General features: G+C 54.6%; 2 protein-coding genes across 6 annotated transcripts in view; one reads left to right on the top strand and one right to left on the bottom strand.

Moving 5' to 3' along the window:
• The window catches only part of HDAC5 (histone deacetylase 5), a 34,563-nt gene extending 15,456 nt beyond the window's left edge, over positions 1-19,107 (top strand). For 4 of the 5 annotated variants that reach the window (XM_081161096.1, XM_081161094.1, XM_081161095.1 and 1 more), the window contains 24 exons: positions 7,926-8,185; positions 8,281-8,422; positions 8,520-8,634; positions 8,904-9,034; positions 9,166-9,312; positions 9,401-9,513; positions 9,825-9,956; positions 10,181-10,403; positions 11,363-11,574; positions 11,837-12,124; positions 12,913-13,078; positions 13,913-14,046; positions 14,387-14,507; positions 14,984-15,033; positions 15,193-15,300; positions 15,718-15,773; positions 15,893-15,980; positions 16,900-17,019; positions 17,269-17,366; positions 17,537-17,655; positions 18,160-18,293; positions 18,529-18,613; positions 18,741-18,906; positions 18,986-19,107. In XM_081161096.1, the coding sequence (XP_081017222.1) occupies positions 7,926-8,185; positions 8,281-8,422; positions 8,520-8,634; positions 8,904-9,034; positions 9,166-9,312; positions 9,401-9,513; positions 9,825-9,956; positions 10,181-10,403; positions 11,363-11,574; positions 11,837-12,124; positions 12,913-13,078; positions 13,913-14,046; positions 14,387-14,507; positions 14,984-15,033; positions 15,193-15,300; positions 15,718-15,773; positions 15,893-15,980; positions 16,900-17,019; positions 17,269-17,366; positions 17,537-17,655; positions 18,160-18,293; positions 18,529-18,613; positions 18,741-18,906; positions 18,986-19,025 (3,248 nt within the window). In that variant the 3' untranslated portion in view covers positions 19,026-19,107. The remainder of the gene's footprint in view (positions 1-7,925; positions 8,186-8,280; positions 8,423-8,519; positions 8,635-8,903; positions 9,035-9,165; positions 9,313-9,400; positions 9,514-9,824; positions 9,957-10,180; positions 10,404-11,362; positions 11,575-11,836; positions 12,125-12,912; positions 13,079-13,912; positions 14,047-14,386; positions 14,508-14,983; positions 15,034-15,192; positions 15,301-15,717; positions 15,774-15,892; positions 15,981-16,899; positions 17,020-17,268; positions 17,367-17,536; positions 17,656-18,159; positions 18,294-18,528; positions 18,614-18,740; positions 18,907-18,985) is intronic. The other variant, XR_014000477.1, reaches the window with a different exon arrangement.
• A 1,920-nt stretch (positions 19,108-21,027) lies between these two features.
• G6PC3 (glucose-6-phosphatase catalytic subunit 3) lies at positions 21,028-26,233 on the bottom strand. The gene is made up of 6 exons (XM_081162387.1): positions 25,396-26,233; positions 23,003-23,109; positions 22,526-22,616; positions 22,234-22,352; positions 21,906-22,047; positions 21,028-21,673 (listed from the first exon to the last, which is right to left on the bottom strand). The coding sequence occupies exons 1-6, from the start codon at positions 25,611-25,613 to the stop codon at positions 21,310-21,312; spliced, it is 1,041 nt and encodes a 346-aa protein (XP_081018513.1). The 5' UTR covers positions 25,614-26,233; the 3' UTR covers positions 21,028-21,309.
• Between the last annotated feature and the right edge of the window lie 563 nt (positions 26,234-26,796).

Raw genomic sequence — 26,796 nt, 5'->3', positions numbered from 1 at the left:
GGGATTCCCCAGAACATCGTGCCAGGGCATCCCCTACCTCCCTTCTGCGGGCTCTAGATTCCACTCCAGCCTGAACTGGGCAGAGCTGATGTTTGGGCAGGATATTATGAGCAGGCACGGAAGAGGAGTCTCCTTTTCCCAGTGAGGGAGGGTGTGTATCCTGCTTGTGCCAGGAAAAGATGCTGTGGATATTGGGATATTGAGAAGTGCCATGGTTTGGTATTGGGGTTTCCCCTGGATATTCTTATTCACGTTCTTCACACCATTCAAAGCTTGGCTGGGTGTGTGGATATGTAGGCGTAGGGTGTGGGGAGGGTAGGAAGGGTGAGACTCTGGTGGGAAAGGAACTAATATTATAGTGTGCTAAGTGACAGGGTATCAGGTGTTTCCCTTATCTCTTTGAGGAAGGTATTAATAGCCATGTTTTATAATTGAGAAGGATCAGAGAGGTTAAGGAACTTGCCCAAGGTCACAGAGTGACAGCTGGAATTCGGACTCAGGTGTCTGTGTAGGGACACTGCCAACCCACACAAGAGCTCCTTTGTGCAAATTTTAAAAAGTGGCCCTTCTTTTAGGTAGATATCCTCATGCCAGAGTGCATGGCTTAGCAATTGGACCGTGGGCTGGATTTCAGCCCCCAACTTGCCCCTTTGGTTAGGTGCCCTTGTGCAGTACATCCTGCACAACCATACGTGGTAGGCTTGTCTTTGTACCTCCAAGTTTGTGCTCTTAGACAAGAGAGACCAGTCTGGCTGGTCTCTCTTGGGGGACTCCTGAGGTTTCTGAGAGGAGACTGTTTTCTATAAATACTGGGGACCACTTGGTCAGCTGTTTCCCTTCCTGCAGGGATTTTGGCCCAACAGGAGGAAAGGGCTCAGGAACAGAGTTGCACACCCAGTCCCTTCAGACAGCCTCCCCTGCCCCCATTCCCTCCTACCTCATCCCCTCTTCTTGTTTTTGAGACCCTCAGCTGTCCCTTCCCTGCTGCACAGCTGCCAGACAGGAAATCAGATTAACTGTGTCCACTCACACAGCTGTAACAGCTGTCAGGTTGGCAGCAAAAATGAATCCAGCCAGCCCCAGGATGCTGTGAGAAAGTAGTTCTCAAACTTCCAGTTGCATCAGAATTACCAAAGGAATATATTGAAATGCAGGTTCCCAAGCCTTGCCCCCTACCTCTAGGTTTGGATTCTTTAGGGCAGCCCAGAAACCAGTATTTTAGCACATCTCAGGTGATTCTGATGGGAGTAGACCCATCATGCTTGGAGCAAGGGCTGTGTGGACAGGGGTCATGTGGATAGTGGTCATGGGGCCTAGTACCCTGCCACTGGGTGTCACCAGCATCCCTGGAAGGCCTCAGTGAGCTTTAGGACTCTTGGGAGAAGGGCCTAGTGCAAAAGTCAAATCCAGCTCCTAGCAGCCTGGCAGTCTGGAGAGGGAGGATGTCTTGAGACGCTGGGGAGCAGGTGGCTAAACCCCAGCCGGGGTGGGGGATTATGGCAAGTGGCCAGGTGGGCAGGTGGGCATGCTGTTCAGGGCTGGGTTATGCTTGGAGGCCCCTGCTGTCCACCCCAGGTGTGGAGTGAACAGTCCCAGCAACAGCTGCAGACTTTGAATGGTTATCGTGCCTTTTAATTGCCTCTAGCTTGGTGCCCAAATGTTTCCTGGAAATAGCTGGGCTGGGAGAAGTGAGTCTATTTCTCCCCCACATGGCAGCCCAAGATCAATGACGAACTCCATCCTCACCAGTAAGAGACACTTTGTGCCTTCCACTTGGGCTCTGCATCCCCAAGGCTGAAGGTGCTTCAGAGGCATGGTCTGCCTCAGGGTTTCTGGGGGTTCCATCCACTTGATTCCCTTCTCCCCTGTGCTCCTGGTCTCTGGTGTTTTGGGAGCACCGATATCCCTGGATCCTTAATACTGAGTTTGGCTCCTTCATCTCTCATTAAATTCAGGAGCAGCTCTCAAGGTTTCTCCTGTTTTTTAGTGGGAGGGCGTGAGAGAGATAGCCAGAAGAGTCACTGTTAAGTCCTGGCTGGCTCCTGCATCTCCTTTCCAGGTGTCGTTGGACAAATCTCTTTTATTTCTGGCCTTCTGTCCTTCTCTGTCAACTGGGGAAGTTAAGTTGCTGATTTATAGGTCCTTCCTGCACTAACATTCTAAGAGTTTCTGAAGTCAGTTTCATGTTGCTGTTGCCTTGCAAGAAGGGCCCAGGAAGATGTGGAATAGTAGTGGGGAGGAAAGTGTTGTTTGCAACACGCACTGTAAGGTTAGATACCAGGGAAGAATTTCTGGCTGCTCATAACCAGGGCCCTGAGAGCAGGGTTCAAAACTGTGCTCATCTGTGCTAAGTACTGCTTTTGAGGGATAGGAGGGATTGTACCGCTATGGGCCGAGCCGCAAAGGACAGAGTGGTCTTTCTTGGAGGTAGCAGGGCAGGAGAGAAAGCCTGGAAGAGCCACCTTTGGGAGGAGTCTGTTCCCAGAGATTCCTTCTGCAGCACTGGGGTCCAGCTGCTGGCCACTCCAGCTTGTGCTGTGTGAGGCCCACAGGAAAGGCTTTGAATGGGACAGGACCATAGAGCGACCTTGGGCCAGTCTAAAATGAGAGTGCTAAGTCCTCACTCTGGCAGCGGTCTGAGCCTGACTTCCTTAGAGTTCAGGTGGTCTGTGAACTTGGCCCCATGTAATTCTAAGTATTTTATTTCATTCACTTAGAAACATTCTGAGAAGTGTTCCATAGGCTTCACTAGACTGCCAAAGGGGTCCAGGAAATATCAAGAGTCATTAATAATAGCCCTGACTAGCACCTCCTTAGATTTTCCCAGGCCCTGTGCCAAGCTGCTCTGCATGTATTCTCTCTCCTGAGCTCTATAGCTCAGGGAGGTAGGCGCTATTCTTACTCCCATTTCACAGATGTCTGCACAGTACACAGGGAGGTGCTCGATCCCTTGTCCTAGGAAGTGGCAGAGCCCAACATAAACCCTGGTCTTTTACTCTAGAGCCCTTGCTCTTACCCATTATGTGATGTGTTACATGAGCGTTGTGAAAATTGCTAGGTGAGAGTCATCCCCAGCTTACACATGTGGAAATGCTGTCTGCGTTGTGGTAGAACCTGTTGAGCCTAAATTGGCCCCACTAATCACGTAAGAGCACAGAAATAGATCATGGGAAACAGTCCTTAGTGGGGAGGGGTCATGGGCGTCATGGGGAGGAGTGTGAAATGCTGTTCCTTGCCCTCTTCTAAAATCCCTCAAGACTGGGAAAGGGACAGGAGCCTCTTCCCATTCTCCAGAGGGACAGAATGAGGTCATAGAGGTCATTTAAGGAAGCTGCTGACTCCCCAGCCTGCTCCTGAGGGTATGGGTGCTGGTAGAAGGTGCTGCCTTCGAGGGAGGGGCCAGTTATCTGGGTCTGGTGGTTGCTGAGCACCTGGGATGCCCACATTGGAGCCATGCTGCACAGGCTAGTGTTAAGAGGCAGCCTGCCTGAGCCGGGAGTCAGGATACTTGGTTTCGAGTCCCTGCTACTTTAGCTGGTGGAATCTTCTGCATAGGAGCCTAAGAATCTTGGTTTCCTCATCTGTATAACAAGGGGGTTGAAACACATGATCTCAAAAGGGCCTTTCACCCTCTTCCTCTTTTGTAAGGGTAGCTCCTCAGATCCCAGGCTTATCAGCAAGATCTGATTTTTGTCCTGTGTAGACATTCTAAACAGCTTAGTGCACGCTTCCTTCATATTCTGCATACACTTGGTTTCCTCTTCCTAGATTTCTGTGGCTGGTGGCTCCTGGGAGCAGCGTCCTTTTAGAGCCAACTGTTAAGCTTTTTAGGTCTGCCATGCAGGTCCACACACTGTGCTGCCCTGCTCCCTCCAGGGCTTCTCCAAGGGGAACTAAAGGTACTGTTTCCCTGCTGCCAGTGTTTGGGCCACAGGGATTCTGGAGTTGGTGACTTTTCCAAGAGAGGGCATGGAGCTGGAGCATGGCTTGTGGTGTGTTCAGAGCAGGAGGAAGGCTTGGCCTTGCTCTTGGGCAGCTAAATCTGTTTTTTATTTTGCACCCTTGTTCACAAAGGTGCTGCTAAAACCTGCTTCTCATGTCCCAGAGATGCTTGTGTGCTTGGGGGTAGTGTCCCTTCATCTGGACACACTCTGTAGTCTAAGGCTGTGCTGGCGGTTGTCCCATAGGTTGCCCATAAGCACCTGCATTATCTCCCCCCAAGGATCTAGGCTATCCCGGGTTGTGCTGCCTAAAGAATCTGCTGTGGGAGCCCCCACTGAACTAAGGGGGTTCATGGGAGACAGGAGGCCCAGCTAGAGGGGAAGAAAGTGTCACTGAGGTGTTGTCACTGCCCAGTTGTGCCCATGAGCTGGGCAGGGAGGCTCCTTTTGAGCCAGAGCCTGGTTCATATGGGGTCATTGTGATGGCTAGAAGTACTCAGCCCTGCCCACCCAGCTACCTGGGCTGGGCTTCTCCACAGGGGTAGTATCAGTCAGACCTCCAGAAGGCGAGAGGACAGGATGGTGTTAGCACTTGTTCCCAAGGCCACCACTCCCAGGAGGAAGGGTCAGAGTCTCCAGGAAGGAACAGAGTCTGGAGCATCGTAGACAGTGCTTCCATCTTCCCCCTGCAGGAGATTGCTGTGCTTGCCGTCTGGCTTCCTTTCTATTCCCTACAGCTCTCTATTAGAAGGAGGTGTGGGGGTAAAGGGAGGACCCAGGGCCTTGCCCTTTCACGTGACTCGTCCCCTGGCCTTTCAGTGGTCATCTTCCTAGCAAATTCCCAACCTGTTCTCTTAAGGAACAGTGTCCTTCTGCCCATTCTCTTCCCTTTCCAGAGGCTCTTCCACCTTTCTTGGTCCACCAGGAGGCGATCAAGAGCCTCCTCTCATGATACACCCATTTCCCCTTCCATGTGCTTGGTTCTGATGGCAGCCACTGCCACCTGTTCTGCTCATGCCAAGCTGACAGAGGGCACAGATCCTTGAGGGGGTGCAAGGCCAGCCAGACTCTAGGTCTTGTGCCCAGCAGACTACAATCAGGGACTCAGTTCCTCAGTCCTACCCTTTTCCTGACTCCAGCTGCTCAGTTGTAGCCCCTTCCATCTTGGATGGAGCCAGGTAACTACCTGGCAGATCCCTGGGGTGCCGCATCCTGTCCAGGCCCCAGAGGGCCTGTAGATTAATGTTCTCCAGTTGCCCATGCTTCCTGCTTGCGTGGGAACAATGCTATGTGGCGGAGCCTGCTGGCCACCTCACCACCTGCATACCAATGGGGCTGCAGCTCTCACTGCAGCTCAGGGCCTAGCATCTCGGTGTTGGCGGTGACAGTGGCTGTGAGGGAGCCCTTGTGGGAGGTTCCCCTCTCCTGAGTCCATGCCCTCTCTGCAGGGCTCCTACAAGGGAAGCCAGCACTGCTGGTAGCAGTTCCATCCTGAGCAGGCTATCTGCTAGGAGCCAGGAGTGCTTGGACCCCTGCCCTTCCCTGGGCAGGCAGGTTGGCATCAGCTCCTGTAGCCCCGGGAGCAGCAGGTTGAAGCCTGTCCACCTCTTGGCTGAGCGTTTGGAGTGGCCTGTGCCAAGCCAGGCTTACCTAGGAACAGATAACTCTCCAGCCAGCTTGGGGCCTTTTTTTTTTAAAGGTTTATTTTTTTAAAAAATATATGTTTTTATTGATTTTAGAGGAAGGGAGGAGGAGAGAGAAACATCGATCTGCTGCCTCCTGTATGCTCCCAACAGGGGATCGAGCCCATAACCTGAGCATGTGCCCTACCGGGAATGGAACCAGCGATTTCTCGATGCACAGGACAATGCTAAACCAACTGAGCCATACTGGCCAGGGCAGCTTGGGGCCTTGATGAGCTTTTCCAGGGAAGGGGAGACCCGAGGCTTGCTGCTGGCTCTTTGCTGCCACCCTGCTTTGCACCCTGGTTGGTGTTGGCCACCTCCAGAAAGGCCTTGGTGCTGGAGCAGGACATGGGTTAGGAGGAAAAGTGGATATATGTGTATGTGTGTGTGTAGCCCCACCCTCTTGGCCACATCTGGCCACTCCTACAGATGTGGCTCTGGCCTCCTAGCCGCAGAGTCGTCAGTGTGGCTGGTGGGCAAACCACAGAGGAATGTGCCTAGCAGTGCTTGGGGGAGAAGGGACTGGTGGGGACTGAGAGAAACATTCTACTCAGGCTTCACCTCCCTGCCCCCAGTGGGTCCCAGAGGACATATTCAGACATGAGGGTCACACAGCCTTGGCCTTCAGCAGGCCTAGCCCATGCCTTGGTGACACTCTTTCAGTGCAGGCTCCCTGGAGAGATCTAGGCCCATAGACTGCACAGGGTGTGGGAGCCTCTCTTAGCTTAGCCCTTCACCTCCTCCCTGTTCTCTCTGTACTGATGAGGGGTGATGGCGGGGGCCTGGGCAAAAGCCTGCTCATGAGAGCAGGAGACACTGACAGACATCAGGATGTTGGGGTCCTTCGCTAAGCGTGGGCTGGAGTGGGCCCTTGCCACAGGAGCCTTCCCAACTCCCTGTGGCTCCCTGGGTTGGAGTGAAGAAAGTGAGGGCTTTCTTTGGAAAAAGAAATGGAAAAGAAACGATGCGATGGCTTTGCCTCTCTCACTTCCTCCTTCCCAGGCAGTGGGTAGCCTGCCTTCCCCTTCCTCCTGGCGTCAGGAGGCTTTGTGGGGTGTGGTCTGGGTTTGGGGCTCCTTGCTGGTGTGGTGTTCGTCCTGGCAACCACAGGGCAGTGATGGGAAGGGACAGTCAGTGACCAGAAGACAGTGTATAGGGATCAAGAGTTGAGACCTATCGATCCCATTGGAACCTTTTGCCACTCCTTGGGGCCCATCAGCCCATTGTCCACATGGGGGCCTGGACCGAAGGCCTTGGGACCCAGCAGGCCCCTTGACTCCTTTCCCCTTCCCAATGGATTGTCCCTGGGACTGAAGTTCTGAGCTCTTTGCCTCAGCTCCAGCCCCCCCTTGCTATTACCCTTCTTCCTGTCTGATTCCCTTTCCTTTCCTGTCCCTCCTCCCACCTCCTCTCTGTGCTTGCCCTCCTATTCTCCCATTCTCTCATTCCCTCCTCCCCTTAGGCACAGCTGCTGTTTGGCTCACTCTATATATAGCAGCATTTTCAGGGTAATTACAATAAAACTGTTGAAAGGAGATAATCCCGCAAAGGAAGTGAGTCTGACTCCCAGCCCCCTCCTGTCCCTGGATTGGTGCAGCTCTGTACCCCCTTTCCCTGAGGCCTCCTCCTTCCACCTCACCCCCATTCCCGTAGCCTGTCCTTTCAGCTTCCATCTGCCCTAGTTGGGTGTGGGAAAGAGAAGGGGAGAGGGAAGGGATATCTAGAGGGTCCCCGAAGGCCTCTACTGGGTTTCCTGAGGGCCCTGGCTGCCAGCCCTATCAGTTCTAGTACCAACCTCTGTGCCTCAGTTTCTCTTTTTGTATAGGCTTCTTGGTGGGGAGTGTGTGGTGTTGAGAGATGAGGGAGGAGGCACAGGAAGGACAGTGGTTAAAAGCATAGGATTTGGATTCACATCCTGGTTTATTGATTGCCTGGCTGGTTGACTTCGGTCATGTTACTTAAACCTCTTGAAACCTCAGTTTCCTCATCAGTAAAGTAATTCATATAAAATACCCAGTGGTGTTACCTGTCAATAACAATAGTAAATGTAGCACTAACAGTCTTCTAGGTACTGTGTTTCATGCTCATGCATCTTTTCTTATTAAAGTTCATGGCTTCAACCTCATTTAATTGAAGCAGAAGGCTATATCCCCAGAACAGAGGGATTTGACTTCCCACCCTCTCTCTGTTCTCTTTCTGTCTAGTAGTCCTGCCTGGTAGCTCTCTGGGTGCCAGGCATGGCTGCCAGGGCCTAGTGGGATCAGGCCTCCTGACCCCTTTCTATCTCTTCTCCCCACAGTGGAGGTGAAGCCAGTGTTGCCAGGAGCCATGCCCAGCTCCATGGGTGGCGGGGGTGGAGGCAGCCCCAGCCCAGTGGAGCTGCGGGGTGCTCTGGCAGGCTCTGTCGACCCTGCACTGCGGGAGCAGCAGCTGCAGCAGGAGCTCCTGGCACTCAAGCAGCAGCAGCAGCTGCAGAAGCAACTCCTGTTTGCCGAGTTTCAGAAACAGCATGACCACCTGACACGGCAGCATGAGGTCCAGCTGCAGAAGCACCTCAAGGTGAGCGAGGGGGGTGCGGGGGGGCCACCCAGACCTCTGACCCCCGCCCGGACCTGCTCACCCTGCCTCTCCTTCCCATCCCCATGCCTTTGCAGCAGCAGCAGATGTTGGCAGCCAAGAGGCAGCAGGAGCTGGAGCAGCAGCGGCAGCGGGAGCAGCAGCGGCAGGAGGAGCTGGAGAAGCAGCGGCTGGAACAGCAGCTGCTTATCCTGCGGAATAAGGAGAAGAGCAAAGAGAGTAAGGCCTGGGGCCTCCTGGGGCCAGCTGGGACTCCACCCCCCTAGCTGTGGGTGTTGGCCTCAAGCACCCAGGTCAGCTATGCCCTGTCCCACAGGTGCTATCGCCAGCACTGAGGTGAAGCTGAGGCTCCAGGAATTCCTCCTGTCGAAGTCAAAGGAGCCCACACCAGGCGGCCTCAACCATTCCCTCCCGCAGCATCCCAAGTGCTGGTAATGACCTTGGCATGCATGGGTCACAGAGGTGCCTTGCTCAGGGGCTGCCTGCCTGCAGGCTGGAAAAGGTCTCCTGGCCTGAAGCCATATATGGGCCCTGTAGTCTCTCCTAGGAAATCCCACCCCTAGTTTCTTTCCTCACTTCCCTCATCAGGATCCATTTTCTATTCCTACATACAGTGGATATTTTATAGATGTAGACTACTAGGTGGCAGGTCCAGCTGGCTGGGTGATAACTTAGATATGTCTCTATCCCCAACCCCCAGGGGAGCCCACCATGCTTCTTTGGACCAGAGTTCCCCTCCCCAGAGTGGCCCCCCTGGGACGCCTCCCTCCTACAAATTGCCTTTGCTTGGGCCCTATGACAGCCGCGATGACTTCCCCCTCCGCAAAACAGGTGAGTAAGTGACTAGCCTGGTCTCCCAGAATATGGTTCCTGGGAGGTTGAGGTGGGAATATGGAGGGGCTGGGCTGCAGTGTGTGCCTGTTTGTGTGGATGTGTCTGAGCCCTGGCTACCTTCTCCCCAGCCTCTGAACCTAACTTGAAAGTGCGTTCAAGGCTAAAGCAGAAGGTGGCTGAGCGGAGAAGCAGTCCCCTCCTGCGTCGAAAGGATGGGACTGTCATTAGCACCTTTAAGAAGAGAGCTGTTGAGATCACAGGCGCGGGGCCTGGGGGTAAGGACTCCTTTCCTATCCCTGTACTGAGGGCCTGGGCGTAGAGGTGGCTCCAAGCAGGCCTAGCTGACAGCCACCTCTCCCATAGTGTCATCAGTGTGTAACAGCGCACCAGGCTCTGGCCCTAGCTCTCCCAACAGCTCCCACAGCACCATCGCTGAGAACGGCTTTACTGGCTCAGTCCCCAACATCCCCACCGAGGTACAGGACTGCCAGGGTGGCGGGACGGGTGGGCCAGAGGTGCTTCTTTTCCCTTGCAAGAAGGACAGCAGCACCTCAGATCTGTCTCACTGAGTGCGCCCAGCAGGGACCACTCCTCCCATGTAGACAGGCTGGAGGGACCTGTTGCCCCATGGAATATGCCCCATGGGCCCCTGAAGGGCTGTGACTCTTAGCCCCTGCCAGGTGGGGCTTGGTGGGGGAAGCAGGGCACCTTTCAGAGCCCTTAGTCTCAGCCCCAGGTGGCCCCCCTTTGCCTGCGCTCATGCCTCTCTCTCCTGACTGCTCCCCAGATGCTCCCCCAGCACCGGGCCCTCCCTCTGGAGAGCTCTCCCAACCAGTTCAGCCTCTACACGTCTCCCTCTCTGCCCAACATCTCCCTAGGGCTACAGGCCACAGTCACTGTCACCAACTCGCACCTCACCGTAAGTATGGGCACATACCCTATCCTCTTTCTAGTGTTGAGTTCTTTGGTCCTGGATGTCCCCAGCTGGAGCTTTTGTCCTCCCAAGGCCCTGAGGGAAATCAGATGGCCTGCCCTAGAGCTGGGAGGTGGGCAGAGGGTAGGTGAGGGATGCTGGTCCAAAGTTGGCAGGACTGGGGCAATATAAGCCCCTCCCTCATCTCTGTCTCTCCTCTCCATTCCTAGGCCTCCCCGAAACTGTCAACTCAGCAGGAGGCCGAGAGGCAGGCCCTTCAGTCCCTGCGGCAGGGTGGCGCACTCACTGGCAAGTTCATGAGCACATCCTCTATCCCTGGCTGCCTTCTGGGTGTGGCACTGGAGGGCGACACAAGCCCCCATGGGCACGCCTCTCTGCTGCAGCACGTACTACTGCTGGAGCAGGCCCGGCAGCAGAGTACCCTCATCGCTGGTAAGTGGGCAGGCAGGTGGGGGGGGGGTGTCAGGCTCTGCTTCTGGGGCTCAAGGTAGGACCACCAGGAAAAAGCAGCCAGGGATACTTTCTAGCTCTGTCATAGCTTCCCTCAATGGCCTTATTGATTTCTTCCAGTCTACAGGCTTACTGAGTACCTACAGCCTGCCAGATACTGTTATCTGCAACATCTGTTGCCTTGATGGAGCTCACGTTCCAGAGCAGTGCTGTCCAATAGAAAGATAACATAAGCCACATATGTAATTTAGTTTTCTGGTGACCACATTAAAACATATAAAAAGGAACAGGTGAAATTAATTTTAACATTTAATTCACTGTATCTAGAATATTATCATTTCAACATAAAAACAATATAAAGAGTTATAAATGAGATATTTTTCTTTGTGTTTCACACTCTTGAAATCAGTGTGTATTTCACACTTAAGAGCACATCTCAGTTTAGACAGGCCACATTTCAAGTGCTCAATAGTCACATATGGCTGGCAGCTATGGGATTGGACAGCAGAGCTTTGGACAGTCAGCCCTTAAGTAGCCAGTGGCATTAGAAGAGGTTCTCCTTAAAAGATACGTGTTCCTGGCTCCCAGGCTCTCCAGCCTGGGATCCATGTTTAAGATCAGGGAGGTCTTGTTGTAGATGGGGAGAGGTAGTCATTGTTTTCACTCACATGAACAGCCCAAGACTAGATGTGCAAACATAAGTGAATCAAAGGGAGAGAATGGAGAATCCAGGAAGGCTTGCTGGAGGCAGTGGCTCTGAGCTGTGAGACTGTTCAGTTATGGAGAGGAGGAAGAATGGGGCTCACATTTGGGGGCAGGGTGCTCGAGGCCTCTCCACAGTTTTTCCTGACTGTGTAGGTGGCGGTGTTTTAGGAGGGGGAGAGTCTTGGGTTGGGATGGGGGGCCTGACTGATGGTTACTCCCGTCCCTGCACCCCACAGTGCCACTTCATGGGCAGTCCCCACTGGTGACGGGTGAACGAGTGGCTACCAGCATGCGGACAGTGGGCAAGCTCCCGAGGCACCGGCCCCTGAGCCGCACTCAGTCCTCACCGCTACCCCAGAGCCCCCAGGCCCTGCAGCAGCTGGTCATGCAACAGCAGCACCAGCAGTTCCTGGAGAAGCAGAAGCAGCAGCAGCTGCAGCTGGGCAAGGTGAGCTGGGAGAAGCAAATGTGCAGGGCTGTGCTGGGGGCAGGACCAGGCTGGCAGGAAGGAAGAGGGGATTGACACCCTAGGCCATTCCCCGGTGGCACATCTGCTTAGAGGAGCCACCTTGCCTTTTCCTAACTCACATAGCTCTGTATGGGCTGGGTGGCTGCAGGAGAGAGGGGAGGGAAGGATTGACCCTCCTGGGCCACAGACTGCGCAGCTGCTCCCTCTCCCAGCTGATGCTCCCCTTCTGCTCTGCTCCCAGATCCTCACGAAGACTGGGGAGCTGCCTCGACAGCCCACCACCCACCCCGAGGAGACAGAAGAGGAGCTGACAGAGCAGCAGGAGGCCTTGCTGGGGGAGGGAGCCCTCACCATACCCCGAGAAGGCTCCACGGAGAGTGAGAGCACACAGGAAGACCTGGAGGAGGAGGAAGGGGAGGAGGAGGAGGAGGAGGAGGATGAGGACTGCATCCGGGTCAAGGATGAGGAGGGCGAGAGTGGCGCTGAGGAGGGACCTGACTTGGAGGAGTCCAGTGCTGGTTACAAAAAGGTGCCCCTCCCCCAGCCCTCGATCACCATCCCTCTGTCCTCCCTGCTCCTTTCCACCCTTGCCTTTCCCTCTCGCCAGGCTGCAGTGCCCAGGCTGCAGGGCCAGTTTTCTGAAGAGAACAAAAAGGGAGTGGGAGAGACAAGGCACTATGGAAGGGAGAGAGCTGCTTGTGTTGGCTTCAGAGCTGTCTGTCAGCACCAGTCGCCAATCCCTCACTGCCTCTGTGTCTGTGACTGCCCCCGCCTGTCTGCTTGAGAGCTGCTTGTGTTGGTTTCAGAGCTGTCTGTCAACACCAGTCGCCAACCCCTCACTGCCTCTGTCTGTGACTGCCCCCGCCTGTCTGCTTGTGTGTGTGTACGTACATACATGTGTATGTGGCTGTATCTGCGTTTCTGGCTGCGTAGGATTGGTTGTGCGTTGGTCCCTGTGCGTGCATGTGTACACACACGCCCCCACTGTTACTACAGTTTGCCCTGTGCCTAGCACACACTTCATTCATTGCGGACACAGCTGAGCCCTCTGGGCCTGACTCATCCCACCCCCTCCCACACTCGCTTACCTCAATGCTACTCTGGCATGACTCATCACTGTCCTCCCATCCCTCCCCATCTCCTCAGAAATGGAGACAATGAAGGCTGGAGTTTCTTCTGTTCCTGGAGGGAGGAGTAGGGGAAAGAGGAGGTTTAGAAGAGCTGGATTGGGGACCCCCTGGAGGCCCTAGGGCACCTATTCTCACTTTCATCTCAGGCTAAGCCTCACCTCGGCTCCCTCCCACTCCTCCTTCCCAGGTATTCTCAGATGCCCAGCAGCTGCAGCCACTGCAGGTGTACCAGGCACCCCTAAGCCTGTCCACTGTGCCCCACCAGGCCCTGGGCCGAACCCAGTCCTCACCTGCTGCTCCTGGGGGCATGAAGAGCCCCCCAGACCAGCCCACCAAGCACCTCTTCACCACAGGTGAGCCCCACTACTGCCAACTGTTCTTCCACCTTGTGCCAGGGGCCTTTCCCTGGTGGAAATCATGAAGAGATACAGTCCGTGCCCCAAAGGGATTGCCAGGGCCCCTCAGAGTGCCCTGAAGGGAGGGAAAACAGGCTGTCATTCTCTCCCTGTGCACCACAGCCACCTGTGGTAGTGGTGGCAGCCTCTGTCCCACTGCAAGGGAGGGTGGTGAGTGCCCTGTCCCTACCTACTGGAGTAGCATCTTTTTTAGGGCTCCCACCCACTACTGCTAGGACCACCTGATTTTGTGCCATTACTGCACCAGCCCTTCAGTATCTGGAGAAAGCTCACTGCCTCAGTTGGATCCTGTCCTAGCTTCCCCTTTCTCCCTGTGAGGTCAAGAGTGAGGCCCCTGTTCATTTCAGAAAGCTCTTCCACATGAAGCTGCCCTGTGCTGGGCTCTGAGGAGGCCACAGATGCCTGAGGATGGTCTCGTCTCACCAGTGGGGAGTGGGGGTGAGGGGAGCAGCACACAGGCGCTGTGATAAGAGTGGGGGAAGGAGGATGTGCCGTGAGGGTACAGTGTTGGGGGCATGGTAGGCAGAAATCAAAACCAGTGGGGGTATCAAGGGCAGCCTGGTTAAGGTTTGAGGACTGACAGTGATGGAGGAAAACAGTTTGGGAGGAGAGAAGGGGCAGGTGTGTGGGAGGGTGGTTGGGGTGACCCTGAGAAGGTACTTGGGCTGGGGTGGGCTGAGGAGAGCTCAGTGAGCTCTTCTGAGGATTGCAGTGGCCAGGCTATCACACGGACCAGAGCAGAGCTGGCTGACAGGTATGTCTCTGGCTCAGGTGTGGTTTACGACACATTCATGCTGAAGCACCAGTGCATGTGCGGAAACACACACGTGCACCCTGAGCACGCTGGCCGGATCCAGAGCATCTGGTCCCGGCTGCAGGAGACGGGCCTGCTTAGCAAGTGTGAGGTAAGGGAGCCCCTCCTTCCTCCAACCCCCAACTCAGACCCAGTGAAGGCCTTTTTGTCTCCCTGTTGGTGAAGCCTCTCTCCATGTCTCTGTTCAGCCCCTGACCTCAGGGCCAGTCCCCCATCCACCTCCCAGTTCCATCCCTTTCAGCCTGTTTTCCCAGCTGAATGGGGGAGGGTCCTGGACTGAGGTCCCTGAGGGCCAGGGTATACTTTCGCAAAAACCTTTGGATCTCCTGAGGTCAGAAGTGGCTCCATGTGCCCCAGGCTGTGGTGCAGAGAGGGTCTGGGCATCCGGGAGAGCTAGGCCTTAGTGCCACCCTTCTGATCTCCCCTGCCAGCGGATCCGCGGTCGCAAAGCCACACTGGATGAGATTCAGACAGTGCACTCCGAATACCACACCCTGCTCTATGGGACCAGCCCCCTCAACCGACAGAAGCTGGACAGCAAGAAGTTGCTTGGTGAGCCAGCAGGCTAATGGGCAGGGTGTGGGCCACTGCCTGGGTGGGATAGGAGTGTCTCAGGAAGACTGCTTGGCCAGGGTAGGCAAGTGGGTCCTGATGAGCATAGGTCATCCCCATGGCAGAGGTGGTACAATGCCGTATTGCACACTTCCAGGGGACTCCATTCACGTAGAATATGACATGATCAGAGCATTGCAGGGTGGAAGGTGATGGGTCAGGGTTGGTGAAGGGGGTGTGTTTTGCTCTTCTCCCCAACCGATCCTGCCCCTTTCTCCCTGCCATCCGCCCCAGAGGTAGGATGTACCTCCAGAACAGGGGACAGACATCTCCCAACTGGTATGGGCTGCAGAAGCCTGTCCTATGCTTGGGTCATCTTTGTTTTCTGTGACTGAGCTCACTGCCTTCTGCAGACCCCAACCTACAGCCCTGGCAGTGGAGGCAACTTCCAGAATAACTGTTTCTTTTCCCTGCAGGCCCCATCAGCCAGAAGATGTACGCTATGCTGCCTTGTGGGGGCATCGGGGTGAGTAGGGTACCTGCCGGTGGGTGTGGGTGGGTGGTTCTCCCAGTTCTGGCCCCTCCCTCCCTGCCTAACACAGCTGCTGGCTGTCCAGGTGCCCATCCCCATTCTTGCCCTCCCCCTGCAGGGGGCACGCTGAAGCCTGCTCTCCTGCCCCCGCAGGTGGACAGTGACACCGTGTGGAATGAGATGCACTCCTCCAGTGCTGTTCGCATGGCGGTGGGCTGCCTGGTGGAGCTGGCTTTTAAGGTGGCGTCTGGAGAGCTCAAGGTGAGTGTATGCTGGGGGGTTTCAGCACCGCTTGGCTTGGTCCTGTATCCTCAGGAACTGAGGATGGGGCAGCCTTAGGTTTCCCATCAGTGAGGCATGGTCCTTTGCAACCTCAACTCTCAGGTGCCAGAGTTGGGAGGAGATGACAATTCAGGGCCAGCTGGGGATGAGGGGTAAAGAAGGACTGACAAAGTGGCACTAATATCTGGTGCTCTTATGGGTACCTCAAGGCCAGGGATTGTCTGCCTGTTTGCCCACATGGCCCACAGCTGGCCACAGGTGTGTATGATAATGTTCCTGATCTGTGTTCTCTTCCCTGCCTGGCTTATGCTTTTCTCCTTCTGTGTCCACTCCTGTGTGTCCACCTTGCCTGCATGTCTGTCTCTTGTCTCTGTCCCTTGGTCTACACCTCCTCAGAATGGATTTGCCATCATCCGGCCCCCAGGACACCATGCTGAGGAATCCACAGCCATGTGAGTGCCACCCCAGCCCTGCACCCTTTCTCCCTCAGCAAGGTGATGCGTGTATCTTGCTCATGGAACAAACCGCTGCTAAGGCTGACCTCCCTGCCCTTTTTTCCCCTCCCCCCCAGGGGATTCTGCTTCTTCAACTCCGTAGCCATCACAACCAAACTCTTGCAGCAGAAGCTGAACGTGGGCAAGGTTCTCATAGTGGACTGGGTAAGCAGTGGGCTGGTGGGGCCAGGGTCAGCCTTCAGGAAGCCCCCACCCAACCCTGCCCCCTCTTCCTCAGGTGCCCACACTGGAGCTGAGCCTGATGGCTTACCTCACATCCTCCTGCTGGAGCATTAGCCCAGCCCTCCATTTCCTTGGGGCTCCCTCCTCAGTAGGAGACTAGAAGTGGTTTTAGCCCATGGTCCATCTTGGCCCCCACCTTGCAACCTCAAGTAACTGAGGGTACTTTCTACCTTGAACAGTAGGGACTGATACCACCATTGATAGAGCTGCTCTCAACTGGGGCTGACTGTGTATCAGGACACATGGTGTACTCATGCCACCTTGCATAGTAAGAATTAGGATGTCCATTTCTACATATGGAGACACTGAGCCATTGGATGACTTACCCAACCAAGGTGGCATAGCTTGGGATGTTGGCAGTGGGTTTCAGATCAGGCCTTTGGCACCAACACTTCTGCTCTGGCTCCTACCCAGTGCTTCTCAAACCCTGCCTCTCTTGGCAGAGGGAAAGGCTCCCACCACTCCCTCTGAGGTGGGGAAGAGCCAGGAGCAATCCTCATCAAGGGTGAAATCTCTTTGAAGCCCAACTTTGGCTTAAAAATTCATGTTAATGTTGGATTTTTCTTCAGAACGTATCTGTTTTCAATTCCTTACTAGCCTTAATGTCGTCCTCCACGCTGTTGTATAGAATGGGCCCTGGGGGAGAGTTGCCGAATTTGCCTCATGGTGGTTAGAGAAGCATGGGGCATACTGTTGTGAACAGAACACAGATGTCCTGTAGCTAGTGGTGGGCTGCACCCCTAGAGCTCACCATAGGGTGGGAGTGGGAGACAAGTAGAATTTTTGACCTTTGGGCTAGAGCCTGGGTCATTTTCCTGATGCTTTCACTCCTCCCCACTAGGACATTCACCACGGCAATGGCACCCAGCAAGCATTCTACAATGACCCCTCTGTGCTCTACATCTCCCTGCATCGCTATGACAACGGGAACTTCTTTCCAGGCTCCGGGGCTCCTGAAGAGGTACAGCTCCTAGGCTCAAATGTGGGGCCCCTTGGGAGGTAGTGGAATGGCACCCGGGAGGGAGTCCTGGAGGCCCTTGATGGTGCTCTTATCTGGGGAGTTTGGGCTCCTAGTGGGAGGACCACACCCACCAACTGCCCCCCCACGCAGAGCAGAGGTCAGTGGAGTGAGGGCTGGAGGCAAGGCTGAGGGGGGCAACATCTGGGATCCCTAGGCAGTGAGAATAACCCCTCCCCACCATGCTGCCAGGTTGGCGGAGGGCCGGGCGTGGGGTACAATGTGAACGTGGCATGGACGGGAGGTGTGGACCCCCCCATCGGAGACGTGGAATACCTAACAGCCTTCAGGTGAAGACTGAGAAGGGTCAAGGGAGGGGTGGGAGCCCCCCTGGGCCCTCCCGTGGGAGGGGTAGAGGCTCTCAGTTTGGTGTAGGTGGAGGGGGTTGTCTTGGGGGAACATAGTGGGGTGAGCCTGGCTCAGCTTCCTGCCAGGGTCAGCTTGGGCCCTCCCTTTGCAGGACAGTGGTGATGCCCATTGCCCACGAATTCTCACCTGACATGGTCCTAGTCTCCGCCGGGTTTGATGCTGTTGAGGGACACCTGTCTCCGCTGGGTGGCTACTCTGTCACCGCCAGATGTGAGCCTGCTGGGGGATTAAGGGAGGCTGTGGAACGATAAGGATGGGGTCGAGTGGGGGTGTGGAGCAGGTATAGACTGATATTGGACAGTTGGGAGGAGAGCTGGGGCAGGTCCAAGACTTGCAGTCATCCTGGCAGTGCCCTCCAGTCTCCCTCTGCCAACCCTGGCCTTGAAGGGGCAAGCAAGGAGGGGTTGGGGGATAGCAGAGGGTGTTTCTCCTTCCAGAGTCCTAGGGATGGAGCTTGTTGATCCGTCCTGTTTCAGTGGTGTTCCTTATAAGACATGTAATTGTATTTCTTAAGCCAGTCTCTTATGTTTTGTCTTTAATGGAACATTTAGTCCATTGACATTAAATTTTATTATGGATATACACACACACACACATTTAAGTCTTTGATTTGATTTTGTGCTGTTTGTCCCACCTCGTTTCTCTCCTTTCTTACCTTCTCTTGAATAGATTTTTTTTTTTAACCATTTCATCTCCCCTCACTCATCCCTAAAGGTTTTGGCCACTTGACCAGGCAGCTGATGACGTTGGCAGGGGGCCGGGTGGTGCTGGCCCTAGAGGGAGGCCACGACTTGACCGCCATCTGTGATGCCTCTGAGGCCTGTGTCTCGGCTCTGCTCAGCGTGGAGGTGAGGGGTGCAGGGAAGGGCTGAGGGGCCAGGAGGGCCCTTTCCTGGGTCAAGTAGTACCAAGGGCCCTTGGGAAGGTTTTCCTGGGTCCTGAGGACAGCTGATGGCCAGGAAGAGCTTTCTGAGTAGGGGTTCCTCATATCATGAGAGATGTCTGAGGCTGAATGGGGTGGTTAGAGCGGCAGGCACCACCACCCATTCCCCACCCTAGGCCTTCTCTTCTTTCTCCTGTCAGCTGCAGCCCTTGGATGAGACAGTCTTACAGCAGAAGCCCAACATCAATGCAGTGGCCACGCTAGAGAAAGTCATCGAGATCCAGAGTATGTGGGGATAGGTGGAGGGGCTCAGACCTTGCCAAGGAGCAGAGCTTAAGGGTATGCTGGGGCTGGTGATGCACATATGGGGGTTTCTGCCCTCCTTGACCCCCTGCTCACTTCTCATCCACAGGCAAACACTGGAGTTGTGTGCAGAGGTTTGCTGCTGGTCTGGGTCGTTCCCTGCGGGAGGCTCAGGCAGGTGAAACGGAGGAGGCCGAGACTGTGAGCGCCATGGCCTTGCTGTCAGTGGGGGCCGAGCAGGCCCAGGCTGCTGCAGCCAGGGAGCACAGCCCCAGGTGAGGTTCCTCCCAGCTCTCTGCCCTTCCCTAAGCTGAGGACCACACTCAGTGCCCCTTCATGTGCTTGTCCCCACAGGCCAGCAGAGGAGCCTATGGAGCAGGAGCCTGTCCTGTGACACCCCGGCCCCCATCCCTCTGGGCTTCATCATTGTGATTTTGTTTATTTTTTCTATTAAAAACAAAAAGTCACACATTCAACGACGTGTGCTGTGTGGGTCTCTCAGCCTCGCCCCTCCTGCTCCTCTAAGCTATCTCAGGCCCCCTCCCCTATGGTCCACATCTCAGCTCTAGAAGTTTGCTCTCTCTATAGGGTATGGGGGTACCTTTTGCAGCCCCTCCCCATATTGTATCTCACACCCACTTTCCTGAATTCTGTCCTTTTCCCCCTGGAGCCTGGACCAGCTCAAGGTGGGCATGGGGGCCCAGTTAGAACCTTCTGGTTCTGGAGTCACCCTGAGTGAGGAGGGAACAGGAAGTTCGGTGCCTTGGCTTCAGCTGACTTGGGGGGAAATGCCTTAATTTCACCCTCCTCCCCTCTCTAGCCTTGGGAGGTTCTGGAGGGTCTCTCTGTAGTCTAGGATGTTGAGTGGAGGAGAGGTGGGCTCCAGCCTGATGATTCCCTGTCCTTTTCCCCCCGCTGTCCTCACCATCTCTACACAGACTTCTTTCTCCTGGCCTCAGCACCAGAGGGAAGGCTTATGCCCTAGGATGTGGGCCTGAGGTCTGTGGGCAGGGCTACCTTGCTTTACATTCCTCATGGCCTGTTTTCCCTTCCAGGGGCTGGAGTGGGTGGGGAAGGATGGGGCTGGACTCCTGGGTTCTGAGTGGCCTGGAGGAGCCACAGATCCGGGCCTGCTTTCTACCTTACTCTGTTGGCCTTCCTGCCCCTCTGCTGGCACAGACTGGGGAGGGGGAGGAGGTGGTCCCTGCAGGGGGCGCTGTAAGCTAGTGAGAGCGCCCCTGCTGGTCAGGACCAGATTTCCCCCATCCAGCATGCTGCAAGTAGAGGGTCAGCGGCCCACCTTCTTCCTGGGACTTTTTGTTTTGAAGCCTGGGGATGGTGAGAATGGGGGCTCTAGAAGGGGCAGGGCCAGAACCCAGAAACCCAGGAGTCTGCCCTCAGCTGGAGCTTCCTGTCCTCCTGGGCTTCCTTTGCTGGCCTCCAGCCCAAGGAAGCCAAGATCAGGAGGGGGTGCTGCTCTTTCTCTTTCCCAGCCACCCAGCCTAGCCGTTTCTGGGGCTGGTGGCCCACAAGGCTTCTAGGGAATGCTGTCCAGCTTGTAGGAAACCAAAGATGGGAAGTAGCTCCTAGGGGGCTAAGTCTTCCTCCCTCCTTCCCAACACTACATATACTTTTGTCCCATCCCTAGGGCTCCACCAATCTGTTTACATATTTATTACCCTGATGGGGGCCTGAGCAGGGTTGAGGGAGTCAGGGGAGGGGCAGGAGTCCCACCACCATCAGTTCATTGTGCACTTGTGTCTTGTATGTTCTAGATCCTCCTGGGGGATGGGGATAGGGCTGGGCTCAGTGTGTTAGGCCTCCCCATTCTGAGTCTCAGCTCTGGAACCCTTACCCCCTCCCCCCATCTTCCCGTGGCTGGTCTGGTTCTCATGTAAATTCATTCCTTGCTTTGTCTCCCTGGATATGGTTTTCAGTTAAGTATTTTGTAACCCATTACATTGTGTGTCCTTGTATAAATAAATTTGTTTCTGGCAGTGCCTTCTGGAGCCAGTGTCTCTGTTTTCTGGGCTCCCAAATGGAGTAGAGGTTCTTATTTCCCCTCTTGGCCAAAAAAACTGCTCTTCTTCCAGCCCCTGGACTAACCAATTTAGGAAACAGGAGGTTGGGGTGGGAGGGGATGGATCTCTGTCCAGCAAGTTAAAGACAAGGTTTCACTGAATGTAGCCACAGTACCACATAGGGCCCCTCATAAGGCCTAGGTGGTGATGGTGCCCAGGACTGAAGGTCTCAACTGAGTTTACAGTCCTCCCCTTTCCTTTTGACTCTGCCTCTGCGGAAACAGGGTTGGAGGGGGTGGAGAACAGGTGGCCCAGCCAGGATCCCACACGCACACATGGGAAAGTTCAGTGGAGATGTATGCATAGGCAAAAGAGTCCAGAAGTGTTCAAGGGCTTTATTGGAGCCACTCTGAACCCCTCACAGTGTTGTAGGAACCCACTAGTCTTGCTGTTGCTTTTGCTTTTTGGGGACTTGGAAGGGAAGGCAGGAGGACCAGCCTTTCTGGGAGAGAGAAGGCCCTTCTTTGGGGCTAAGCCAGGTGGTGGGAGAAGGGAAATTCAAGATGAGCAGGGCCTTTTGGGGGACTGGAAGGGGACGGGGCTACCTTCTAGAGTGTGGTGGTCACGGAGTGTTGGCTTTGTAGGAGGCAGCTGAAGTCAGGAAGAGCGGATGGGTGGTGCTTCCTGGGCACTGAATGTGAGCACCACCCAGGGCACAAGGGCCAGGACCAGGCATGGCCAGAGGGTATATTTGAGGAAATTGAAGATGTAGAAAAGGCTGATCTGAGGTGGGTAGCCCAACCAATCCAGGGAGCCCAGCAGCCCCACAGCCAGCACAAGGCAGGCTATCTTCTGGCCATTTCCCAGGTATGCTCGCCGTACTGCAGCATAGCAGGGAGAGTGCAGGGCGATGCCCAGACCCAGGGCGGCCCCTGAATCGCGGCTCAGGGCGGCAAAGGGTCGGCTGTCCATGTGCACCCACTCAGGCCGCTCACACCACTTGGAAGCTAGTTTGATGGACCTGTGGGGAGGAAGAGTTTTTACCAGGAGAGACGTTCCCCTAGAACCTAGCTAGAGAGCCAATGGCTCTCACTCCCTTTGAATCCTACCCTCATGTCCTGAGATCCCAGGACAGTCTATGTTTGTGAACAGGTAATGTGTCCTTTTTAGCACAGTGAACCAGGGACCCACCAGGCTAGGTATAGGTAAGGCAGGACAGGCCCAGTCTGCCCAAACTTCAAAGCAGGACTTACCATGAAAGATCCAGGCCCAGTGTAAAGAGGGTCCAATAGATAAGGCTGGCACCCAGCAAGAGGGCCAGAGAGGTCAACCCGTAGAAGCTTAGCTCCCGCTCCAAGGGCACCCGGGGGGTCATCAGCCAGCCCAGGACAGCACCTGGGGGAGTGGGATTACAGCAGCTTCAAGGAGTTTGGGGACATGACCCCCCTGAGCTACAATGCAGTTTGGCAAAATAGACATAAGGGAAGCCTTGAGGTTGGCTGTACAATGGGATGATCCTAGACTGGTCCTCCCACTGCCAACAGCACCCTCTGAGCCCATCCTGTTGTCCCAGTTGCTCACCAGTTATCAGGCCAGCCAACACCTGGTGAGGGAAATGTGCTAAGAGGAAGATTCGGGACAGACCGATAGCCAGTAGAAAGGTGCAGTAAGCCAGGCTCGGCATCACCCTCACCCAGCGGCTAAAAAGAAGAGAGGCAAATAGTCCAGAGGATATCCAAACACAACTCAGCTTCTCGCAGCACAAATGCCCAGGGTCCCCAGGACTCCAGCTCTCAAGCTGCCCTGCTGCTGGATCTTTTGGATCCAGGGTACCATTGCCCCTGACCCCACAGTGGGCAATACTCAAGTGTACCTGTGGGCCCGAGTGGCCACCTGGGAAGAGATGGCTGTCATTATGGGCCAGAGGGCTGCTCCTGTGACCATGCAGTGTCCAGAAGGGCTGCCTGTTGGGGATACAGAAGCTTGTGGTGAGAGGATGGGGGTGGAACCCAGGTGCTCAACAGAGCTACCTCCCCCTGGCTGAGAAGAGAGCCTTCCCCCAGCACTGGTCCATAGCTCCCTCCATCCTGAAGCTTTCTTCACCCCTCCCTTAAGCCACTGCTTCTACCTTGACCTGTGTCTCCTGGATCTACTCTAAACAAGGTGGGCAGCTGGCACACTGGCATGGGTGCTCTCCTCCCAGAATTCAACTTGGTCTTCCTAGGGTTTCTTTGTTCTCTGGGCCGGTAATTGTGAGGTGGGCTTCTTGGTGGCCACCCTAACTGAAAAGTAGTATGAAACACACCCAAATCCTAACCACACTGGGAAAGGGAGGTTTGAGGCTTCTCACCTGGACCAGTTTCACAAGAAGAGGGGAACTGGTGAACCCGGGCTGGGGCCTGGCTGTAGTACCCAGACTCATGGACCCACCAAAAGGGCCTGTCACCAAAAAGGAGCCTAAAAGAGAACAGATGCAAGATGACATTGTGCTCATGCAGAGCCAGGGGGACAAGGTAGGCAGAAAATCTAGTGCTGGGGAGGGAAATATAGAAGGGACTGCTCTCCACAAAAAACTGAGCCTTGTTCTCACATCAGCTAGGTGCTCAATACATACTTAACAAATGAATGGGGGGTTTGTCAAGTGTGGGGGGGTCATTAAGAGTGTCTACCTAAGGGGGCTGTCTGACTTTGGGGAATGGGACTAGAGAGGGAGGCTTATACAGACTCTGAGGGAGGAGAGAACACAAGAGAGAGGCAGAAGAACACCTGGGAATACTCTGGAGGGCCTGCGGGGTGGAATCAGAAAGGGAGTCCAATTCCATACCATTACATTGCCTTGGATTTTTACCTTAAAACAGGAGAAAGCACACTATTTTTAAAAATGCGATACGGAGCCTGGCCGGGCGTGGCTCAGCGGTTGAGCATCGACCTAGGATCCAGGAGATCGGGGTTCGATTCCTGGTCAGGGCACATGCCCAGGTTGCAGGCTCGATCCCCAGTGGGGGGCATGCAGGAGGTAGCTGATCAATGATGACTGTCATCATCGATGTTTCTCTTTCCCTCTCCCTTCCTCTCTCTGAAATCAATAAAGATGTATTTAAAAAATAAATGTGATAAGGAGATAAGAGATTGTGGGGGAGGGGTGTGTGTATGCTCTCAGATGCTCAGAAGTCCTACTCTACCTCTCCCACTGCAGGAACAGCTCTGCTCTTCTAATCCACAGAAAGCCCAGGGCCTCTCACTGGGTTCCTTTCAGAGCCCCCCTGCTTCTCCCCCTCTCCATTTCCCAAAAGCCAGCCTGAATTACCTATACCTGAATTACTTAGGTTAAGTTTCTTATGTCTGAAAATGGGAGTGTGGAATGGACTGAGGAGGCTGAGAAAGAATAAGGAAGACAAAAAATTCAAAATCCCCCGGCCTAGAAGATGCCTGGCTGGACCCTGGGGAATCACACAGTGAAGAGGCAGCTGTGGCCAGAAAGAAAACAGGTAGGTAGAAAATCTAGTGCTGGGGAGGGAAATATAGAAGGGACTGCTCTCCACAAAAAACTGAGCCTTGTTCTCACATCAGCTAGGTGCTCAATACATACTTAACAAATGAATGGGGGGTTTGTCAAATGTGGGGGGGTCATTAAGAGTGTCTTCCTAAGGGGGCTGTCTGACTTTGGGGAATGGGACTAGAGAGGGAGGCTTATACAGACTCTGAGGGAGGAGAGAACACAAAGCAAAGGGTAATTAGGTAAGAAAATGATTAGACAACTGCTTTTCCGTTTACAATAGGGGTGAAAGCCTTGCAGAGAAGAGTAGAAGGGAAGGTAACTCCAATTCTGTTTTTCAGCAACACATTCCAGCCCATTCAAGTGTCTTCTATGAGCCTCCTTTCCCTCCACTAGGCTGGGGAATTTGACAACGGGCTGAGGTGAAGGGAGGTGCAGCTACATGCCCAGTGAGAGGAATAGCTGCTTTCAGCACCTGAGACAGAACAGGTGGCAGAGATAAGTCCCAAGGGACTTATCTTGCCTGGGATTCCTGGCATATAAGTCTATGTGAAGAGCCTACTAGTGAATGCAGGGAAAAAGAAGAGAAAGTGCTCCCTGGATGGCAATGCTTGAGCCCGGGGCTTTTCAGACTTTACTGTACACAGGAATCACCTGGGGTCCTTGTTAAAATGCAGATTCTGATACAGTAGCTCTGGCTCCAGGCTTGAGATTCTACATTTCTAGCAAGTTTTCAAGTGCTCCCTACGCTGCTAGTCATGTTCTGGGGACTACACCTTAATTTGCAAGCCTCTTCTGACCCTAGCAGCTAGTGTGAAGCCTGGCACAAAGCACTCTTCCTAAAAACTATGTCAAATAAATGAATGAATAGATGAATGAAAGTGAGTTGAGAAGCAAGACTATGGGCTACTTAAGTCACCATAGATACTACTTGTTAAAATACAGATTCCTGGCCCCTCCGCTGGAGTTTCTAAATCAGTTTGTTTTAGGTGGGATGGGGCATTTTACACATGCCCCTTAGGTGATTTCTCATAAGGGCCATTTCAGAAACACTGGTCTAATGGGTATAATGGAGACTCTGAGACCTGAATCCAAGAAGAGAGGTCTTAAGGCCATAGGGTTCACTGGTGAGGGGTGAGGGTGGAGGTAGGGGCCTTTGAGGCACCTGCTGAAAGATCAGGGCTTGCACAGGACTCAGGGCCCTTGGGGGTAGGGGAGCAGGACGCCGGAGGGCTTCGCTATCTCACCACTTGAAGACCAGGTTGAGCCACTCGGTGATGAGGCAGATCCAGAGCACTGCGATGCCCAGGCGGCGAGAGGCGTAGTAGGCCCCGGGGAAGTAGAACAGAAGGAGGGTCTTGGGATCGCCCAGAAAGGTGACCCAAAGCCACACTTTCTCCAGCCAGGGCAGCTGGTTCTGTAGCGCCTCGGCCATTGCGATGCCCGCACCCAGCGTGGACTCCATGGCGACCCAGGAGCCGGCCAGGCCGGGGTTTGCTCTGGGGCAGAAGCCGAGGAGTGCGGGGGACGAGGAGGCGGCGATCAAGCGCCCTCCAAAGCCCACCGCGGCGAGACCCCGGCCCCGCCTCTCCCGCCTGTGGCCGCGCAAGCCCCGCCCCTCCCCTGGTAGTCCCAGGCTTCCGCGAGCCCGGCCCTTTCCCGCAACGTTTCCTCCTGCCGTCGTCTTCGGTTTGCCTCTCTACTGGGCAGCGCAGGGGACAAATCTTTGCGAAGGCGTTTCCGCAGAGCCCCACGTGGCCGCTGCTACCCGCACGTGGGCTTCGGGCGTAGAGGTGGCTACCGCGGCTGTTCTGGGTCAAGGGACGGATTAACCTGAGGGTCTGCGGCGCGCTCAGGGGCCTGCTTTGCTGTTGCGAAGATGGATGTGTAATCTCCAGGGCCAGGATTCCTTCTCGATTGGACCTCCCTTCGCTGGTACCGCTACCCTCCAAAGATTCTCTGAGATCTCTTGGAGAGAGGGGCTACGGACACCCTCTCTTCCGGGGAGCCAGGCATACCCCGTCAGCATTGAAGTGGGACCCTAAAATTTGCGCACACCACTAATCCGTCCGTGCCTTCCTCCCCAAGCCCGAGACTCTCCCGCCCGAATTAACCCACTATTGATCTGGAGGCTGAGAGATAAACCTTTTGATTTTGAGTGTCTTGCCTAAAGACTTTCAAATTCTTACACATAGGACAGTCTAAGTAATATTTCCAGTTTCAAATTTGCCTTGCCCCCCATCCTTGCATCCTCTTGCCTTCCAAAACCCCGCTGGGCGTATAAACCATGAGGTAGTGTGTTGGAAGAGGAGGGGACACACCCACAACAAGATTTGGAATAATTTTATGCAGGGACTTACACAGAAAATAGAAACCTCAGCTACTCCAGGTGAGGGTGTGGAGAGAGGCAGAAAGGGGTGAGGAATGAGACTGTTAAGTGACTCCTCAGTTCCTTCCTACCTCGAGCAACTTTGTTCTTGGAGAGTGTTCTGATGAGTGGATGAAAATGAGAATGTAAATCTGGGCTCTTCTTGGAAAGAGATTAATTTCATGAATTAAAAAATTGTGGGTGTTGTTCAGTGGTTAGAGCGTCAGCCCGCACACCGAAGTGTCTTGGATTGGATTCCGGGTAAAGAGCACATACCTGG

The sequence above is a fragment of the Miniopterus schreibersii genome, assembly GCF_964146895.1.
Source record: "Miniopterus schreibersii genome assembly, chromosome: 16".
Lineage (NCBI taxonomy): Eukaryota > Metazoa > Chordata > Mammalia > Chiroptera > Miniopteridae > Miniopterus > Miniopterus schreibersii.
This window is presented reverse-complemented; position numbering and strand designations above follow the sequence as displayed.

Bases quoted from the DNA above. Each gene is read 5' to 3' on its own strand.
- G6PC3 (XM_081162387.1), bottom strand. From the start codon at position 25,613: ATGGAGTCCACGCTGGGTGCGGGCATCGCAATGGCCGAGGCGCTACAG. The intron at 22,048-22,233 runs GTGAGCAACTGG...CCACTCCCCCAG, and splicing joins GTTGGCTGGCCTGATAACTG to GTGCTGTCCTGGGCTGGCTG. The intron at 21,674-21,905 runs GTAAGTCCTGCT...TCCTCCCCACAG, and splicing joins CTGGGCCTGGATCTTTCATG to GTCCATCAAACTAGCTTCCA.